Consider the following 18,554-nt stretch of genomic DNA (forward strand, 5'->3'; position numbering starts at 1 on the left):
TATGAAACTTGAAGACAGCTCTTGTTCAGCTCCACGTTAACTGATGCCTACACGCATTCAAGAAGGGCGGCTCATACCTGTCATTTCTCTGTCTTGTCATGCTCGTGTATCCAGGCACTGTTTGCAAGTTAACTTGAGCTCAGTAAATTCGTATTCTCGTCACTAACTTCCTTCTTATTAAAACCTATATTCCTCAGGTTTCCTCACAGTGCATTTGTTTCACTTGTAAAAGTGGACATTCTCAGTTTTCCACTTCTAAGAAGTGGGGGGTAATAAGCATAGATTGATGTCATTGTGAATTAAAGTGAGTAGCACACTGAGTGAATGAAAATTAGTTTTGAATGGGCCCATCTTATGTCCTTTATGTGTCTTACATTAATCAGATGTAAAATATACTACATGGTAAGGTAGGAAGCTGCCTTTGTGTTTAAGGACTCAAAATAAGGGTGAGACAGATGGGTTGTGCCCCAAGAACAAGACAGTCATCTCTAAAAAATTATGTGCTTGGAGAAATGCAGGCAGAGCAGGTAAAGACCAGCTTGTGTGTTAAACATAAGTGGGAAATGTTCCATGGAGACTTAGTAGCTCTGACCAGTGGTCAGTAACGTCTCCTATGCACGCTGTGCTCCTTGCTCGTCATGTAAAAAATAGGAATGTGACCTTCAGCTGTGTGATGGTAGCATAGTGAAGCGTATGTGTTTTTAGGCAGTGGTCCAAGACTTGTTTATTTTCGTGTAAAACCCGGTTTGACCCTGAGTAGACTTCTTAGTTATGACCCAATTTCTACCCGAAAATGAGCCTGCAAGAAAATGCAGTTTGTAGGTGCGCAGCACTGAAAAAAACTGATGGATATCTTGCACTTCTTCTTGAGTGGTGTTTTCAGTTAAATGTTGATGATTTTAGACCTCTTGACATTTGCTATCCGAAGCATGGCTTATCCAAATGATAAGTTCGAAAGAGGTTACAACATGGGTGCTGACCAGACGGTTTATTGGCACTGCTTTATGTAAAGCTACCCACACCAGCAACATCATCTTACTCCAAGGCTGCTATTTAAAATAGGTGCTGGAATGTTGAACAAATGTTTCCTCATTGTACAAAGGAGGAAGGATCTAACACAGACTCGGAATTGCTGCACATGGGGATGGCAAAATAGATAAGATGTTGAATGCAATGAATGGAAATAGAAAGAAACATCTCATTTGGTAAATAGTTTATCAGTGCAACCTACCATTTGTAGACTGTTTATGAAAATACCGTATATTGCCGATTGTAAGTCAACTCCGGTTATAAGTCAACCCCCCAACTCACCACCCCCTTTGTGCAAAAAAAAGTTAGACTCCGAATTTAGGTCGGCGCTGCTGCACCCTGCGGTCCTAGCTCACCCAAAAAGTTTTTCAGAAGGCCGAGTCATAAAAGAAACATTTATTCGTTCACGAGACATCTCTGACTTGTCATCGCTTGTGAGGACACAGTCACGATCATCATCTTATGAGCCACTGCTTCCGCTGGTCGTCGGAAGCAGTACCAAGATGCTGCTCGTGGAAAACGACGTCGCACGTGGTGTGACGTGCAGAAATGGCGAAAGGCACACAACAACGTTGCACAACAACACGCGAAAATGCTTTTCGGCTCGTGTGACTGGTCACGTGTGGTCTAGTTTTGGATTGGACGGGATTTCTTAGGCACCCATTTGTATTAAACATTGCCAGCCCGGCCAGCTTTGGCCGTTTTTCCGTGGAATGCCCACGGTTTGTTGATAACAAGTTGCTATTGTATTAAAACAAACCTTTGGTGCATATCTCAATTAAATTCGTTTTTTTAAGCAAATCCACTTTCGCATCGTGTCTGACAACTATTATGGAATTACGAGTGCATGGAGCGTGATATTATCCGCGACTCGGCCGAAATTACTTTTGACCCCGCATATAGGCCGACTTTAAGACTCCGCATATACGTCGACTCCGAGTATAAGTCGACCCCCCAACTTTGAAAGGACATTTAAAGAAAAAAACGTCGACTTATGCGCGGCAATATACGGTAATTGGATAAGGCATGTTATATCCTCCTAATACTGCTAATAGTGCACAATTTTTTTTCTGGAACAAAATAACCTGAAAAAAAAAAACAAAAACTGGATTTAAACTCCCAAAATAGAACCTGATTTTTACCCTCGAATTTGAGAAAAAATTAAACCCAGAAATGTGTGTGTGTACATGTGTGTGTGTGTGTGTGTATGGGGGTGGCTGGCTGGATGACTGACTGAATGAATGAAAACTTTCCCATTGGCAATATTGGAAAACATTTTTAGACAACACTGTCATGTTCAGGGTTCCAAAAATGTGAACTGTGGATGCGGTTTCGTGTGTTTTCTGGAGGTACCCACCTCATTGACAGACTTATAGTCTCGGTGTGCATTGTCTGCATGTTGTGCATCACAGCGGTGTCGCCTCACCAGCCAGATCAGAGGTTCACTGCACCATGACAGCACCACGGTCACACATGCTGCAGTTAAGCATTATGGTGTAGTGGGCTGAGTTGTTTACCATGAATCAATGTAAAGTAGCGCAGGTTAACTGAATGTGCTTTTAATGTGGTTGACACACATGGCACTCAAGGTTGAAGGAGGCTCTTCCACAAAGCATCTTTGGTGAGGTGAATGTTAATTAGTAGTGCTTAAGGGAAATTCATTCAGCCCACACACAAGGGTTAAATTTTAGCTGAAATTACAGCTTCGGTGATTCAAGTTTTCCTTGGTTACCGTACTAAAAATTCAGCTCATGCTAGTATTATGCAGCCGTATAATCTTAAATTTTATTATCCTTTCCAGCACACTTATGACACAAGAAGCAGTTATTACAATCAGAGGGGTACCTTTGAGTAGCTACTTGGAAGACTTCGTTGCCAAGGCCATCTCTTCAAATGCTGGGAAGGTGAGTGATTCTTTCCTCACCAGCTTAGTGCCTCCCTGTATTGATTCATACTATTGTGGATATTCTTTATGTGGAGCATTTATTTTCTTTGTACTTTGAGAAATATAGTGATGGCACGGACTTAAAAAATTTTATGGGGGTTAGGTACAGTGCACTCTCATGAATTCGAAGTCATTTACTAGACCAATTTCACAAAGCCCACTGCGCATTTGCGTGCTTGTTCCCAGGGGCAGCCAAGCTGCCGTGTTAGTTATAGTACAGTTGTAGTTCATGATAGAGGGGTTATTCGCAACGCCATCTACGCAATAGCCCATTTCACTTGGTGCCTTTAGTGGCATTAGATCTGCTCGCAGTACTTCTCCATCTTGGCATCCATTGTGTTTGACTAAAAAACCAGAGGCATTACTCTAGTGTACTAGAACTAGAAACTATGTCGTCTGCGAGCGGGAAGTTTCAGTGATGTAAGCTCAGGGCAGCACAAGAAGGTGCTGCATGTTAAAGGAGTGCTATGAGCACGGAGCAGACAGCTTGGCGAACCGCTTTAGTTGCTGCAATTTGTGGGCAATTTGTCATCGCGGTGCAGTATTTGGCTTGGTTACGAACTTGCTAATTTGAAAATTTTGCTGCTCAGGCACCAAAAGCTTCACCTAATATATCAGACATTGTGGTTCGCACCGATTGATCGTAGTTCTCTGAAGTGTGGCTAGCGGTAGCGAAAGAAAAGGTATGTGCAGGGAAACAGCATCGACTAGCGTAGTAATATCGAATGCAGTTAAGCTGTATTGTCAGAATTTGCTTTCTCGCACATTTATGCATAACGCCGTTATTATGATTGCCTAGTTACTAATCGAATGTGCCATTTTACTCGGACTTTGCAGGCAGGGTAGCCTGCAATCCGCGTAACTCGTACATTTCGCATGCTTACAGAGCTATACAAAGAAATCTTGGAGGAAGGAAATAAACCAAGGATGTGTGATACTGTATTTCACCATGGGCAGTTGTGAACGAAAACGGCTATACAAAATGATCATAAGTCGGCTCGTGGCAGACTCTGCAAAATATTTTAGTGGAAGCGAATACAAACGTACAAAAACACGCAGCAGTCAAGCATAAAAGCAACATTAGTAACAACATTATAAAAATATGCTGTCCAAGCACCCACGATGCATAGATTATATTGGGACTAGAAACAAGAAAAATGTGTCCCAGATACAGAATGAAATTCATAATCTTCTCTTTGTACCGCTTATAACTACGGTTCACGTCGATCGGCTGCCAGCAGAGCACGAAACAAGATTCGCCCTTCATTGCGTGAGCGGCCACCATTATTGTAGAGCGCCACAAAACACGAACCATCTCTCTTGTCCCGTTGTATCTCCACCGTTGCAGTTTATATTGCTCCGTGGCACGACAGCAAAACAGTTGATTCAGCAGAAACAAAGGTAGAAAATGAGGTACAGGCACACACTCTGCCAGCCCCGTGTGAAGTTGTGGCTCTCTCCTTGGGTTTTCAAGTTATTGGTGCTGGAACCTACTGTTGACGCTCGCCGCATTGCTAAAATCGCCTGGAGGCGAGGGCCGGGTCCATGCTTCACGTCCCATCCGCCTTCGAAAGAATTCAAGAAAGATCTCTCCTCTCTCTTTCTTCGGGATGCGCACCAAAAACGCTTAGCTCTAACCACAAGCGCCTTACAAAAGCCAATGCAAAAAACAGCACGGTATGGGGATGATGCAAAAGACATGGACGAGCGCTAGCGAGGGCAACATGCATTACAATGTAGGCAACTCACTCACCTTCGGACTACCACGGCGTCAGCTGTAAAGGGCGTCCCATATATGGTACTGGTGAATGGTTAGTAAGCGAAATTTTCTAAATTTTGTGACTATGCATGCATGATTTGAAAAGAACCATATTCAAAACATAGCAACATCATAATGCTTAATTTGAACATTAAACAAATGTTTGCGATGCGATTGGATTAGCATAAGTAAGAACTGGGATGGTGTAAGAAGGCCTTTATTACCAGTAGGCTGCCTCATGATACCGAACAAAATTTTCAATTTCCTTCTTTGATGTGCCGCATCCACGCTTCACGTTGTTTGGGTCTGAGTGTAGCAGAACAAGGATCTTTCTCTTTACAAGCTGCAACCCCTCTGGTGGTGTGCTGCAAGCACATCCTGTCTCACTTGGCCCACCATGTCTCTGCAGTTCTTTTCAGTAAACATTGCAACATGGCGCGACCATAAAATAAGGTGACTCGGTAGAAACCAACACAGGAAGCGAGGTGTGTGAACGTTGCGGGAGCACTTCTCTTACAGCCAGTGTCCTTTATGCTTTTCATTGTTCTGGTGACCACCTCGCTCCCATTGCTCCATGCCACGGACGACACACTTTCCAGTATCCATGTACACTGTAGCGTTACTTTAGGGTTGTGGGGAAGGGGGGGGGGTGGGGGGGGGGGTGCAGTGCGGATTGCGGCGGGTCCAGTGCTAAGAGGGGAGTGCAGTTGCTTCAAAAGCAGGATTGGGCTGACCGTGGCAGTGATGCTTTGCTTATCACTCGTACCTTCACATTTGAAATGCTCCACGATGAAAATGAGCTTGACCGTCACTTTCGTGGATTTTTCTATTAGAACATTCTTCGCAAATTTCACAGAACGCTTGCAGTCTTCATTTATTTTGTTGGTTATCTCTTTTGGAAAAAAAAATTGCGCATGCTTCTTTTTCTATTTCTTCTTGCAAGAGTAGACATGTAAGTATATCCACTTAGTGTTTGGTGGCTTACCAGCAAGAAATCAAAGCAGTACGAGCAAGCTATGACATTTTCAACTGTGGCAAATGCGTGTATTGATTGTAAAATGTGAAATGAGGAGCAGAGCGGGGAGAATGTGCAAGAGAATGTGCAACTCTTGGGTTGAATGGTTATCAGTTGGGACTTTTAAGTTAATTTTTAAGCTGGCTGTTGCAACACAGAGTTTTTTTATTCTATATCTCAAGATTTTATGATTGTAGCAGCCGGGATGCCTATCATGCGGCTCAATTTTTTTCTCAGTACTAGCCTGAATGCACTGATCAATGGCTAAATGTTGGTGCAATTACAAGCCAACATGTTATCCCTGTTTTTTTTTTTTTTTAATGGGGTAAATACTGGGTAAGAGGTAGGCTGTATTCCCACGTAAGGGCATACTACTAAAAAGCTTTTAGTATTGCGAATTGTCAAAGATCTATATGCAACAAATTATCAAGAACTACCGTTTAAACGCATGTAAGGGCCGCACTTTTTTTTTCCAGACTCGGGGGCCAATTTTCGGGGTGCGCCTCACACATGCGATGTGCAATTTTTTTTTTAAAGATGGGACACCTCTCATAGAACTATACTTACTTCTTGATAGATATTCATGAAACTTACCCAGTTTAACAGGTGTATCTTACCGGTACTAACCTATGGGGAGAAACGTGGAGGCTAACAAAGAGGGTTCAGCTTAAGTTAAGGACAATGCAGCGAGCTATGGAAAGAAAAATGATAGGTATAACGTTAAGGATCGGAAGCGGGCGGAGTGGGTGAGAGAACAAATGCGCGTTACTGATATCCTAGTTGAAATCAAGAGGAAGAAGTGGGCTTGGGCAGGGCATGTAATACGAAGGCAAGATAACCGCTGGTCCTTAAGGGTAACAGAGTAGATTCCAAGAGAAGGCAAGCGTAGCAGGGGGCGGCAGAAAATAAGGTGGGTGGATGAGATTAAGAAATTTGCGGGAATATGGTGGCCGCGGCTGGCGAAGGGCAGGGTTAATTGGAGAGCCATGGGAGAGGCCTTTGCCCTGCAGTGGGCGTAGTCAGGCTGATGATGATGATGCTGATGATTTCAGATGTGCTTTTATTTTTCCTGTGAAACAAGTCGTTCTCAAAATATTCTGCAATCTTTGTTTGAAACGTGCAGGTAATTTAATTTTGTAACGCTAAAGGCCACAGTGAAGTTTAGCATACCGACATGGAGTGCAATAAGATAGAAATGGTTGTTTTAGGCCCATTTGAACAGTAGTTGCAGCACAATAAACTTTGCCACAGAAAATTCAATATGCCAGCTCAAACGAAATGTATTGTTTTAAAATTAGACTTACTGGCAACTGGTCTTGATTTAGTCTTATTACACTCTCTGTGAGCCTGTCTTTCCTACAAAAAAGAATTATGAAGCTAGCCCATCTAGAACCAGAGATATCATCCCTGCACTATTGTAAATGTGTCATAATTGGTGTTATTGAGAAAATGACGAAAAACGTTTCCAACCATCTTCATGTGAAAGGAACATTTTTCTATACCTTGTGCTTGGCGCATGATGGCCTTAGCTGCCTATGTGCCATTAAATCCAACACAGCAACAGCCATCATACATGTCGGGTACAACACACCGGCAGTTATATTTGTATTACATTTCAGGAAACAACAATTGGTTCGGTAATCAATTCTTTTTTTGTCACAAGAACACCGCCTCCTTTTTTGTTCTTTCTGTCACACCGACAAAATTTGGAATATAATTTGCATGAAAGGATGTTATCGTCAGAGATGAAATCGTTTAGCCATGTTTCAGGTAATGCTTATGAAGAGGTTGCAGAGGAGTCGACAAGTTAGGAGAGGGTAACCCTTTTTGCCTTAACGCTTGTGATGTTAGTACTATATAGAAAACAAAAATTATCTTTACTCTTCAGTCCTAACAGTGATGGCGGTACATGATTGGGAGCAACATGATGACTTGAATAATGTACTTCGATGGAAGGCTCAGATACACGCACTGCCCGATTGCCAGTGGTGTCCCATAGATAAACATTTTGAAATTTATTAAACGCCAGACGAATCCGGCCCTTTTGCTATTTCTTGGAAAACTGCCACAGCTTGCGGCGTTTATCGCGAACTGCCTCAGAGTAATTGCGTGATATACTAAAATTAGTGTTCTTTAGTTTGCAGCCAAGACTGAGGATGGATTTGACTTCTTTTTTATGATAAAAGTAGCAATGATGGGTAACTTCTCAGTCGAAAGATGCCCCAGACAGTGAGCCCTGGCAACGGAGGCAGCAGTAATGCCAACTTTGTGCAACTTATATGCCACTCTGAATTGTCCTAAGGTTCAGATACATAGCTATTATTGATGCTGAAAAACAATACATTTGACTGCCTTGAGCGATTTATCATTAGCTCTTTTAGTCAACTGTTCCAGGTTGTTTTTTAGGGTGATGTGGATGTGCAAGACCTTATTTACAGGTTCAAGTATGCTTGTGTTTTTTTGCTTCGAGACTCAGAATTGCTTCAGCCACGGCATCAAGCTTGTCTTTTTGCGCTTTAGTCGTAGGGCCTGGGTTTACCTTCATCTCAGCAGTAACTAGAAAGGCATCAAATGTACTATCGCGCTCAATATGAGTTGCAACGCGCGGTCATCGACCGGGGCTCGTTCCGTGGTGTGCCTCCTCCAAACAGTCGCTCGGAATTCTGGGAGAAACTTTTTCCTGAGCGGGGTTGCTGTTTTTGCCTGGAACAGCAGTTTCTCCCAGAATTCCGGGCGACTGTTTGGAGGAGGCACACCACGGAACGAGCCCCGGTCGATGACCGCGCGTTTCAACTCATATTGAGCGTGATAGTACAACGGAACCACACAAACATACTTATTACACCATGTGGCCACAACACCGCAACGAGGCAACATTATTGTTGCACTAACACTTAGTTTCAAAATAACTAACCTATTATTGCTAACAGGTTAGTTATACATTCTACATAATCATCATTGTCATTCTACATAATCATCACCATCAGCCTGGCTACGTCCACTGCAGGACAAAGGCCTCTCTCATATTCATCCACGTAACCTTGTGCTGTGCCAGCTGTGGCCACCTTATCCTTGCAAACTTCCTAATCTTATCCACCCACCTGACCCTGGCACCCTGTGCTACATTGCCTTTTCTTGGAATCCACTCCTTTACCTTAAGGACCATCGGTTATCTTTCCTTCGAATTGCATGCCCTGCCCATGCCCATTTCCCGTTTTTGATTTCTACTAAGATATCATTAACACGTTTGTTCCCTGTCCCATTCCGTTTTCTTCCTGGTGCTAAACATTACACCTATCATTTTCCTTTCCATAGCTCACCGCACTGTTCTCAATTTAAGTTCAACCCTTTCTGTTAATCTCCACTTTTCTGCCCCTAAGTTAGTACCGATAAGATAGAGCTGTTGTATACTTTCCTCCTTGGGGATATTGGTAAACAGCTATTCATCACCTGAGGGTGCCTGCAAAATGTAATGTGCCCCACACTTATTCTCCTAGTTATATTTTACTCTCGTGGTCCAGATCTACAGTCACTAGCTGCCATTCATAGATGTAGTATTCCCTTACCGCTGCCAATGCTTCACTGCCTATAGTTCACTGTTGCTTCCTTCTGAGACTGTTGAACATTACTTTAGATTTCTTCGTATATGAATTTTTAGACCCACCATTCTGCTTTGCCTGTCTAGGTCCTCAATCATGCTTTGCAATTCGGCCCCTGAGTTACTTAAATGCAATGTGATCGGCAGGAAATCTGAGACTGCTATGGTACTGTCCATTAGCTTTTATTCCTAACCCTTCCCAAACCAGTTCTCTCAATACCTCCTCTAAACACATGGTGAACAGCACTGGAGAGATTGTGTCTTCTTGCTTGGCACACTTCCTGATTGGTATTTTGTCATATTCCCTGTCAGTGACTATGGTTACTATGTACCCACTTTAATTTTCCAATACCTTTACATATTCCTCTTCTAGACCGTGGTTACACAGTGCCTGCATGAATTCTGTGGTTTCAGCTGAGTAAAACGCTTTCCCATATTGAAGGCTATATGGTCTGTTGTCGAGTGGCCTTTCCAAAATCCAGCCTGATTCTTTGGTTGACTGAAGTCTTAAGTTAATTTAATTCAATTAGCGATGACCTTAGTAAATACCTTCTGAACAACGGCCAGTAAGCTGATCGGTCTGTGATTTTTCATGTTCTTGACATCCCCCTTTTGTATTAAGATGATGTTGGCGTTCTTCAAAGATTCCACTATACTCTCGAGGATGTGAGCCACTGCGTATACGGGTGGCAAGTTTTTCTAGCACAATTTCCTCACCACCTGCTCTCCCCCTTTGCATTGCATGTAAGGCTCTCTACTTTTGCCAACGGGATGCTGAATTCCTCCACACTACTGGCTTTGTCATTAGCATCCTAGTTATTTTGGCTCTTGTAGAGATCTGTGTTGAATTCTCAGGCTACTTTAACTATCTTATTTATATTGGTAATGACACAGCCCTCCTTGTCTCTTAGCGCGTACATCTGATTTTCAGTGACTAATTTCCTCTTGACCACTTTTACTCTACCTCCCTTTTTAAAGCCTTTTTGAAAGAAAAGAGGTTGCCTAAGAGTGGTTCTACACTAGCTGGATCAAAAATGTTTCGAGAGGTTGATGGGCAATTCAGTGTCTTATCAGTTTCACTTTTCTTATCCTGGGTGCAAACCGGTAGGGGCCCTGACAGCTGGCCACTTAGCCTGGGTGATGTTGCAGTGGTGGGGATAATGGGCCCAGCAGTTTAAGCTAGGACTTCAATATATAGCTATAATTCACATTTTATCCATGTCCCTTGGTCACATTTTGAGCTTTTGAATTGTAGGGGTGTGCGCTATTGTTCCTGTAGAACCAATAGTTCTAAACACTATACCTGTCATCGTTTGCAGTCATGAAGCTCTATCAACTTTGCTGTCATGGTTAGAAACTGTTCAGTGGATTTGTGACATTTTACATTCATGAACTACAGGGAAAAAAAATTGTTTCACTGTCAGGAAAACCAGGTCAATGAAGAGCTTTTTGAAAGCTTGAGGGTACATGCATACTCCATCTGCTTAATGAATATTACATGGCTGGGCAGTGATGCATTCCAAAAAAATTTTTTTCTCCATAAACTCAGGTTTGTTGATCTTACAGTGGTAGTCAGACTGTATAGAAGAACTCAAAACCATTCGATAGGGTGGAGGCTCAGGTGTTGGTTCCATGTCTTGCATTGAGATGCTGTCTTTTTGCTCCCATGGAGTTGTCAGATGTCAGATGAACTCCTTGTTTCGCGTGATAGAGAAATGAAATTTCCCTTCACTAACATCAACTTCCTTGTCGTTGAACGCAAGCAAGCTGATTTTGTGAAATGCAAGTGTCAAAAGCGTTGCCAAGTTTGGCTGGAATGCTGAGGTTATATCATTGAAACTTGTACCTCCTCTGGAGGTAAAAAGGCAAAATTGTTAAAAACATTTGTTAGGAATGTTATCTCGAGATGGCTCTGTGTGTCCAGAAAGACAGGCATAAAAGAGTTAGATGAGTGCTGCCCAACATATAACCGGAGCAAGTCATGTTCCGGTGTGCAATGGGACCTGGCTAATGATTGGAAGAGGTGCCTGCATTACCCCTCAGCATGTATACAGCTTGAAGCAAGCAGTATTGAATGGTATCTATATGAGTGGTTTTCACAGGGTCAGCTGTTGGCTTAAGAGTTCCTCTTGTTTCATGTTGCTGCATTACACTTTGCCATTTTCTCTGTCAAATTGAACTCTTCCATGAGCATTCTTCAGTATATGCCTTCAAGAGGCAAAGAAAGGCCTTTTGAATTCAAAAAGAAAAACTGTTAGTTTTGTACTTGTGTTTCTTGCTGAAGATTTGAAAGAATTAATGTATTACCAAGCAGCCATGCTGAAGTTGCATGTCTTTTGTAAGGGCTGTGCAGTTGACAAAAGTGTTCCCTTGAGTAGTTGGACCTTGGAAATCCAAGTTAAGGTTTCTTGTTAAAGATCTTCTTTTGTAGAATTTTGAGTTTTCCACAATTTTTCCACCTGCACAAGCCTTTGGCATTAGCTGCTTGTAAATGCAATAGTTTATTTGCTGCTGTAACCATGCACACTGTTTGTATGGCAGTTTGACTTTTGTGGCATGATGCCTAGAAGACCTTCTAGCTTCTAGGCGGAAGACCTGCTAGAATCTCACTGTCAGCTTGGTCGTCTGCTAATGCCACCAAGTGCTTTATTTTCGTGCATTCGGCTTTGCTAACCTCTGCTTTGCTTTGAACTGAAATTATGTAAATAGTATGCTTATATTTTTGAACCAGTGGCCGTGAGTGGTGCACGTAATCAGCAAGGTCAAAATTATGCGTCTCGCAGTGCATACGGCAGGTGTCTGCTGCCACTGTAAACAGCAGTGTGTTAATTGCTCAAAGTGTTGGTCTGGTTTGTATTTTGGTAATACAGGCGAACAGCAGGGATGAATGAAAACATGGCTAGGCAAATCCTCCTGCTTTTGATTGTTTTTTTTCTTTGAGCAGAAAAATTTGGATAAGCTGAGAAATTTATCTTTGGCTCTTTTCTTTTTTTGGCTCTCAAAACATCTATCAATGGTTCCTTTGCATAGCTCCCAAAGTAAGCTTCTCTGCACAGCAGAAACCACTCCACCTTGGCAGTGCAACCTTTCCTTGAGGTAGGAGTTAGTAGGTGTAGCACTGAGGCTTCCAAAGCCACCATAATGCCACTTGTCTTGCCTGCACATCTGCTATTGTCGCAATAGAGGGATGCAGCGTAGCTCTGCAAAACTGCTGCTCGGCAGGTGAATGCAGAGACTGTGCGTAAGTGTGAGTTTTGCAGTAGAAGCCTCAAGTGCCGCACGCAACTACTGCCCTAAGTATAGGCTGTGCCACTATAGTAAATCGGCTTTGCTGTGCAGGAAACCTGGCTTTGAGAGTTTAGCGAAGGGTCCATATGGCCCTCTTTGCAATAACGTCTGTTGGTTGCATTATGTGTGATAAAGACAGATATTTCTTTACTGTGTTATAAATGGGTTAAGCACTCAGTCAATACGTTAACTCTTTCGTTACCACGGGAAAAGGACCGTTTTTTATGTCTCAGACAAAAAGTTTTTCTAGAAAAAGTGTGATAGATAAAATTATATGAAATGCATCACAATGATTGAGATAGAATGCGCTTTCTAATGAAATTTATTTGAACACAAATTCTGGTTTGAAATGCTGTGAAAAAATATCAATAAACACAACAAAAAATAAAAAACAATATTTTTGTGTTTGTATGACAATAACTTTCAAAACACTTTTATTAAAAGAATTCTAGAATTTACAAAACAATTCAAATTCTTTCTAAAACATGGCATCAAAGTATTAAAATTATAACTTGAATAGTTTTCGAGCAGGAAATTTTTTTCTTTATGCCTCTTGGAAAGGCTCATCTGAGAGTGTTTAAGATATTGCCACGCGCCTAACACGCCGCGCGGCCTCCGCGCTGAGTGGAAGACGACGACGAAGCGGCGGTGGGCTCTCGTGGCGCGCTGTTCTGTTCTGTGTCGTGGAAGCTGGCTCGATAATTAAAAGAAGGCTCCCGGTCTTGGGTTCTTTCTGGCATCTACCTTCACGGCTCCTCTGGTCGTGAGAATATGATTTTTACAGTCCAACAACAAAAAAATTAGAAGTGTAATGTTATGTGCCAAAGGAAAGCTTGGTAAGCGTGATTTAAAAAAATACAAATTGGAACTTATTTAATTTTGCAAAAAAAATTGAAAAAAAAAAATAAAATAAAAACACAACAAAGTATAGCTGCGATATAGCTGCGGAATCGAAATCCAGTGTTACAACATCGTTGTTCGAGTCACTGCTGCTTGGTGCATGTTGAAAATCAGCTGCAGTGGCTCAAGAATCACGTTCAGTAGAGCTCTTCCGAGCGAGCGAAGTGCCCGAGCTCGGCGCGACGCCATCCTCGCCTTGTGTTATGTCGCAATAAACCTTGTTCCAAGGGCACTTCAAAAATGCACAACTCGCGGGGAAGTAACAAACTAGGCTGAAAATGGAACTAACTGTCTGAACAAGAAACCAGATGCACCCGTACAAGCGGACGGGAAAAAGAAAGTGAAACTAACAGGCCAACGTTCTGGGATCGGTTTGCGCAGTTACAGCGTCTGAACCAAAATCCGATGATGCATCATAGTCACCACAGACTGCTACTCGTAGCATAGATAATAATTGCAGTCAATGCAGTAGAATTGCGCGCAGCAAGGTTTTTCCGAGCGTGAGCCGTTCGCGCGCCCGGTGCCATGCACGGAGTGTCCTAGCCGTGCTCTCCGTTTCAAGGGCATTTCAAAAATTCGTGCGTCATGGGAAAATTGCAGTCTACGCAAAAACCGAAACTGTAGTCTCTGAAGAACAAATTAGATGGCGCCACATCACCGTAATGGCTATAATGAGGAGCTTCGGTTCGCACAAACGTACTGGAAGCAGGAAACTGAACGCACAGGCCGGCGTTCCGGGCTCTCTTTGCGCAGTTTGAGCTTCGAAACAATACCTGACAATACAGCATCGTCGTCAGGGTCCGTGCTGATCGATGCATCAAAAATATGTGATACAAGCACAGCAGAATTGCGTGCAACGGGGTTTTTTCGAGCGAGCGCCATTCGCGATGATGACGGCTTGTTCGGAGCGCTCGACACTGCACCCCCAACTTTAAGCGCATCTCAAAAATTGCCGCTTTTTGGCAAAAATATAAAGTGAGCCAGAAATTTAAGTTCAATTTGGGAACAACAAACTGAATGACTCAGCAAGTCCGTAGCGGCCGCAGTTGTGCTGCCATAGCGCTTCGAATTTTTTTATCACTGGCGATCGAAGCACAGTGGCGTTGTAACGAAAGAGTTAAGCACTCAGTCTAAATTCCGATATTATGTCATTTCGTAAATGAATTGTTTCGCGACATTGTCTTCAAACATGTAAAAGAACTGCCTGAAAAAACTATCCATACAGTTTCAACTTTCCTTTAGGCATGTTATGCTGATCATTGAATAGAGTTGCATTGCCTGGTGCTATAAAAGTGTATATTACTTTGTGCGCAGGGACGCTTGGCTATGGAGTGGGTGATTGGTCGCATGAGTCAAGAGGTGCAAGAGCTAACAAGCCGGACAGTAAAGAGCGTAGATGGGATCATCACATCAGCTGCCAAGAAAAGCATGGATGACTTGAGTCATTTGACAGCATCTGAGCCACACTACCACTTCAAGAACTGACACTGGCCTTAGCTAACTTTGTATTTTCAAGAAGAAGATGCAAGACACGCGATTAGGAGCCTTAACCAATTGATGACATATGGCTGCCTCTGTTCAGTCATTTGTCTCTTGTGTCGGTATGCGCACAATGAGAGAAAAGCACATCTTGAAAGATGGAAGCAGTTTGAGTCTAGTTGGTGTCTGAGGATGCGCACAATGAGAGAAAAGCACATCTTGAAAGATGGAAGCAGTTTGAGTCTAGTTGGTGTCTGAGGATGCGCACAATGAAAGAAAAGCACATCTTGAAAGATGGAAGCAGTTTGAGTCTAGTTGGTATCTGAGGATGCCTTTGATTGTCTTGTCTCACTTAGATACTTTTTGCTCGGTACATGTCACCGGCCGTATTTCTATCATTGTGCCCGCACAAGGGTTGTGCATTTGTCGTACATGTCTGATGTTCTCGATGTGCATTGCGCTCTGTTCAGCTGTTTCTGTACATGAACTGTTGTGACATGTTGATGGGACTGTTTTATCAATATTGGACTGGTGACGTAAACTAGCTAGTTGGCAGTAATGCATGCAGCCCAGTGCTTTTTGTGGCACTGGTCTTGCTGCATGTAGAGATCGTGTATTTATATCATATTGTAGGTATGAAGCAGTTTTTTAGTGAAACCAGGAAGTAAGGACTTGCTGTGTTTGCAGTTGCGCATTTCTTTTATTCTGGAATGTGTTTTTTCACATGTGACAGAATTTCTAGCCTTTCAGTAATATGGAGCTGAAATTTTCGTCTTGATAAAAAGCATTCAGTACTGACATTGAAATCAGTACAAGATTAGTATCCTTAAGAATAGTAGTCATGCTCTTAATATTGTACCAAAGTTCTTAGATCCGTGGTATATAGTATTGTTGCAACAGGCCAGTGAATGTTGCGCTTGTATCTTGCCTCTGCTGTCACGTTTGCTTTCCCATACTATTCTGTTGTCTTGATGATAGTGCCAGGTGTATGTGATTGATGTTTGGAGTTTTACGCATTCAATTTTGTTATAAAATAGAGCATATTTGCAGCCACTCCTTTGTTCTTTATGGTGCAAGTAGTCATTTATTTGATGAACATATACTGACTAGCTTTGCACTGTTTAGGTCTGAGAAAAGCTGTTGATTTGGCTTAGCCTTTGTTGCTTCATTGCACTTGCTTCTGGTTTTAGTTATGCTGCAGAAACATGTCTGATATTTTCTCTTAGATGCCGAATGTATTGTTAATTAATTTCAGCAGGCTGGTTAACTTGATTAGGTTTTTTTTTCATATTTTGCTATTGCACTCTACATTGAATTATGTGACAGATAACCATAAGTCTGAGTTCTAGTGATGAAATTGTGGTAAAATGTTCAGTTTTTGGGGCATATAATGTGGATATGTATCCAATAATCTAATGCAATACAACACTAACATTTCTGTGAATGTTAAACGTTAACAAATTATGAATGGTGCTAACAAATCTGCAGCTTTGCAGTTCTCATTTAAAGAAATATAGGTATCCAAAAGGCATCATACTCCCTCTGTAGGATCATTCTTTTCAGAATCACTTGATGTGTTAAATTTTTTGTACCCAAAACAAGTTGACAAAACACCAGCTGCAAGGTTTACATAAGCAAGCAGTTTCAACTGTGGTTTAAAAAATTTGCCACAAATGCATTGTTTAAATTATGCTCAGCAATTTATAGAAATTGTAGACTTTATACCTTATTGTGAAACTTTATGAAACTGTAGTTGTAGCATGAAGCCTTGGGGCACTTTTTAAATGAAGTCTGGAAGAGATAATAAGTCAGTATGTTGCAGTGAAGACACAAGTGCGACTGCCACTTTCACTAGGTCTTTCAAGTGTGATTAAGCAGTCCAGCATGCGTAACTGCACTCCTGTCGCCTGAGCTGTTGGATTGCAGTGTAAACTTATTTGTACCTGCTATCTGTGTTGCTGATGCTTCCACTGTTGCTCCTGCAAAGTTACCAGTCCTGGAGCACATAGTGTTGTAGTGTTGTGGCTGTCACAGTGCTCAGGTGTTGAGAGTATGGCCTCTTTAGTTTTGGGGGTATGTCATACAGAGTTGCGTCCAGTGTCTTGTCAGTGCTTGCACAACCTTACTGAAAAAAAAAAAAAAAACTGCTTGGCGCAAGCAATGAGGGATCAGCCAGTACCTTAAGACATTCTTCCACTCTTGCTTTAGCATAGATGTTGGACTGAGTAGACGGAGGGCATGCTTGCATGCATTTTCTCCGGGAACAAAAGAAACAGGCTATTTTTATAATGAGATGAACTTTTAAACATTTGGTGCAAACTACACTTTTATGTATGTCTGTGTACATGATAGCAATGAAATGTACAGTATTTAATGCTCTGGTTTAGACACGTCTACAGTGGTCAAGTTATGAAAAATGAGTCGAAGAGCTGTTTACTAAGCTTGGTATGAATAAAAATGGGAACACTTCACTGATGTAAACTTGTGTGCTGCAGGTTTTCTTCTCATTTTTTGTTTTTGTCGTGCGGATACTGTTTTACAGCAGAAGTTATGTCAGCGACTCCCTTCAAGAAGCCACGTGTGGCCCGTCGCCCAACCACGTGATCACTTCACTCCGTTTCACACCGCGTCTGATCAATGGCACTGGCGCTGCTCTCGGCGATGCGTTTCGTCGCGCGGATTTCGTTACCCCCTCCTTTGCGCACCGCCACTCGATATGCGAGGATGTGATGGCGGCGGGTTTTGTTTGCAGCAGAGAGCGCGAGAGGGTTCAGAAACCTTGTGGAATCTGCAGGCGAAGAGCTCGCAGCATCTGTGAGTCACATGTTCCCAGCAGGATGTAGGTGTTGAGAGCGCAGTGTATCCTCTTGTAAGGCGAGTTTATGTAACTTTGGTTGAAATGGCGCTGGTGTTGCAGTCACGTGCACCAGTTAGAGGTTGAGTGAATATGTGATTGGCATGTGCAAAGCTTGCGTCGTTTCTTTGCTTCTCCCAACATACTTTTCGTGCTGATATTCTAGGTGCTAATGGTGAGCTGGTTCATTATTGTTTTCTTTCGGTTATAGGGGCAATGAAAAGAAATGCGAACAGAGCGGATCCTACGCGCTCCGCTGTTCATTCTTTTCATTACGCTTTTACTTTGGTGGTAGAAAGACACTAGAGTCGTCCATGGTATATTCTAAGACGACTGTAACCTCTTTTTTTCTTATCACCCCGGTAAATGCGCAGTGAAAAATTCGAACATCAAAGCGCGTAGGCACCGCATTGTTCACATTTATTTTCATCGTGATTTACTGCTGCGCTTTGGAGTTTGGCAATCTGGCCCTGGAATGCATGCGGCCGTCACCTTTTTCGCCCTGTAGACTATAATTAGGGGTTGAACTTTTTGGTTTAAACCGAAAAACTATAACTGATTCAGTTTTCGAAATTCGGTTTTAACTGAGAAAGGTCGGCATTTTCAGCATGCAAGGCGTATAGAGATGGCTGTTGAGTTGCACAAAGTCAAAATTGAATGTTCACGAAGTAGGCAAGCCAGGGGCGT

The 18,554-nt window shown here is 42.4% G+C and overlaps 1 protein-coding gene across 1 annotated transcript in view; it reads left to right on the plus strand.

Moving 5' to 3' along the window:
• Positions 1–17,494, plus strand: part of slmo (PRELI domain containing slowmo) — a 31,001-nt gene extending 13,507 nt beyond the window's left edge. The window contains exons 5-6 of the mRNA XM_089580902.1: positions 2,831–2,933; positions 14,849–17,494. Coding sequence (XP_089437028.1) covers positions 2,831–2,933; positions 14,849–15,019 — 274 coding nt within the window. The 3' untranslated portion in view covers positions 15,020–17,494. The remainder of the gene's footprint in view (positions 1–2,830; positions 2,934–14,848) is intronic.
• The last annotated feature ends 1,060 nt before the right edge of the window (positions 17,495–18,554 follow it).

This window comes from Amblyomma mixtum, chromosome 3 (assembly GCF_055824585.1).
Source record: "Amblyomma mixtum isolate Tamu chromosome 3, ASM5582458v1, whole genome shotgun sequence".
NCBI classification, from domain to species: Eukaryota; Metazoa; Arthropoda; class Arachnida; order Ixodida; family Ixodidae; genus Amblyomma; species Amblyomma mixtum.